The 2,799-nt window shown below is 60.4% G+C and overlaps 1 protein-coding gene across 1 annotated transcript in view; it reads left to right on the forward strand.

Moving 5' to 3' along the window:
- Nucleotides 1-2: 2 nt before the first annotated feature.
- PGAM5 (PGAM family member 5, serine/threonine protein phosphatase, mitochondrial) overlaps nucleotides 3-2,799 on the forward strand; it is a gene marked incomplete at its 5' end in the record, with an annotated part of 3,782 nt that continues 985 nt past the window's right edge. The window contains 4 exons of the mRNA XM_015567237.1: nucleotides 3-174; nucleotides 725-850; nucleotides 927-1,015; nucleotides 1,130-1,261. Of these exons, the coding sequence (XP_015422723.1) occupies nucleotides 3-174; nucleotides 725-850; nucleotides 927-1,015; nucleotides 1,130-1,261 (519 nt within the window). The remainder of the gene's footprint in view (nucleotides 175-724; nucleotides 851-926; nucleotides 1,016-1,129; nucleotides 1,262-2,799) is intronic.

Genomic DNA, 2,799 nt, shown 5'->3' on the forward strand with positions numbered 1-2,799 from the left:
AAAACCGCTCCCTGGTCAACCTGCGGAAGAGGCACTCGGGCTCTGGAGACGAGGAGTTGGCGTCCAGGATCGACAACTACAAAGCCAAGGCCACGCGGCACATCTTCCTCATCAGGCACTCCCAGTACCACACGGACGCCCCCCGGGAGAAGGACCGCACCCTGACACCCCTGGGTATGTGGGGGGCTGAGCCTGTTGGCCCAGATTCGAGCATTGTCGTCAGCAATTCTCAGCCTCTGGCACAAGACCGCCTTTGAAAACGTCCGCAACTTCAAATATTGCAAAGATATTGTGGGTGTGGCTCCAGCCACGGCAGTAAAGCTGGTTGTAATTTTTTGCTGGTGGAGGGTCTTACCTTCAATTTGTAAAAAGAGCAAGGTCTGTGCAGCACAAGAAAATGAGGTTGCCTGTGCGGTGGGTGTTGCCGCAGGCAGCGACACCCATGTTCGCGTCTGTGGGGCTCCCATAGCCAGTAGGGTCACAGCCTTCGAGCCTCAGTCTTTGGACAAAGTTGAGAGAGATTGGTGTGAGGGACTTGGAGACAGTAGGCAGGGCCCACCCAGATGTTAGCGACCCTCTACCTTCGTCATTGTTTAATGGTTTTTTTCTGCCTGGGACTGAAGGTCACTAGATCGACTCATTGTTACTTGGTAAGGACAGAAGCGTTTGTGGGGTACACAGGAGGGACTCCAGCCGCATGTAATTCTCACGTTTCACCTTCAAGGACGTGAACAGGCTGAGCTCACTGGTCTCCGACTTGCAAGCTTGGGGTTGAAGTTTAATAAAATCGTCCATTCCTCCATGACCCGCGCAGTAGAAACCACCGACATCATCAGCAAACACCTGCCAGGTGAGTGTGGCCGTCCCGGTCCCTCAGCAGCTCGAAGGGACACCCGGGGTCTCCGCTGATCCCTGCTGCTCTCCAGGTGTCTCCACGGTCAGCACCGACCTGCTGAGGGAAGGCGCCCCCATCGAGCCTGACCCGCCCGTGTCTCACTGGAAGCCGGAAGCTGTGGTAAAACGCCCGAGGACAGTGGTCTCCCTTCCCTTGCTGCCTCCTGGCTCTCCCTCCTCCCTCCACTCGGGCTGGCAGCCTCCAGGCTTAGGTGCCTCTCTCTGCCCCCAGCAGTATTATGAAGACGGAGCCAGGATCGAGGCCGCCTTCCGGAACTACATCCACCGGGCCGATGTCAAGCAGCAGGAGGACAGTTACGAGATCTTCATCTGCCACGCCAACGTCATCCGCTACATCGTGTGCAGGTGAGGCGCCCTCGGCCTGGCCTGCCTCGGGCCTTCCCACTGTCCTGGAGGCCGCGTGTCTGGAGTTTCTCTTGATTGTGTGTTTGGGCAGCAATAGCCTAGGTCCTGCCCCGAGTGGTGTGAGCATGGCCCTGCGTGAAGGCACCGTTCCGAATGTGCTGCACCTGTCCCTGCACAGTCGCGTCTCCCCTCGGTGGCGACGTGCCCACATCCTGTTTCCTCGCCTCGGGTTCACACCGACCGAGTCCCCTGCTGCACGGCTGGTGTGTGCCGCGGTCGGTCCTCCTCATTACCATAGTTCTGCAGGGGCCGGTCTTTGCCTCCCTTTGCTGGTATCAGGTGGGCTCTGGGGCCTTTATTTTGTGCTGAGTCGCACCCACCTCCTTAGTCGCCTTGCTGCTCCGCTGCTCTGGCACCAGTCAGGGAACTCCTTCCCCGGCCTCGGTGCCCGTCCTTCCTGGCTGCACAGAAAGTCCCAGGACCCTGGTGACGTGGGCCCTGAGCAGCAGCCCGTGTCAGTGCCTGGAGGTGGGGCAGCCAGCTGGGTGCTGTGTATTGAAAATAACTGAGGAGCCCCCCGTCCCCCCTAATCCATTAGAAAGTGTCCGGCACTCCCATCGCTGAGGGGCTGCCCTCAGGACAAGTCCAGCAGCGGCAGGACAGGACACACTTCAGCCAGCTGCCCAGGGCCTCCCCTCGCCCTGCCTGACCCTGGGCCTGTGGCCTGGGCAACGGGCGGCCCCAGTGAGGGTGAGGGGTTCAGCTCACTGGGGCTCCCGGCCAGACCCATGCTCTGGGGATGAGGGGCGCCTGGGCTCCACGCCCTTCACTCCAGTGCTCTGGGGGGCCCAGCCCTGGTGCCTGTGCTCAGTGCACGTTGTTCCCGGGGCTGTGCTGCTTGCTGCTCTGGGCACCTGAGGGCAAGCGGCCTGGGGCTGCTGTGCTGTGCTGTGCGGACAGAGCGTTATTCACATCCTGGGACAGGTTGGCCCAAGCAGTCACTGCTGGGTGACCCCCATGCTGCAACGGCACCTGGAGTGCTTGGGGCTTGGAGTAGGGGTGACCTGTGCACTAAAGGGCCAGAAAGAGCCAACGCGTCTCCGTGGTGACTGAGGGCAGACGCTGAGGACAGCGAAGGCCACACGGAGACTTTATGGAGCAGGAAGGTTATTCTTTTAAGCTGACAGAACTCATGGTGGCTGCCGGGACGGGGTAAGCCGGGGCCATGCTACCTGTCCCCAAGCTCTGGGCACGGAGGATGCCTGGTGCCCCAACACTGGGCTTTTTAGTAAATACTAACCATGCCTAATGGAGAGCAGGGAAAGGCTCCGTGGCTCGGGGCTGTCCCTGCCCGCCCCTCTCAATGGAAACAAATCGTGTGCACTTAGGGGAAACCAGTGTGTTTCTGACTCGTGTGTAGGTCATGACATGTGTGATGCAATCCCATAGATGCTGTCACTCAGCCCAGCGCCTGGTCTGCAGGGGGGGCTAGGGCTCGGTGATCCCTGCAGCACATTCTCCCCCCCCCCCCCCCCCCGG

Source organism: Myotis davidii, unplaced genomic scaffold, assembly GCF_000327345.1.
Source record: "Myotis davidii unplaced genomic scaffold, ASM32734v1 scaffold43, whole genome shotgun sequence".
Lineage (NCBI taxonomy): Eukaryota > Metazoa > Chordata > Mammalia > Chiroptera > Vespertilionidae > Myotis > Myotis davidii.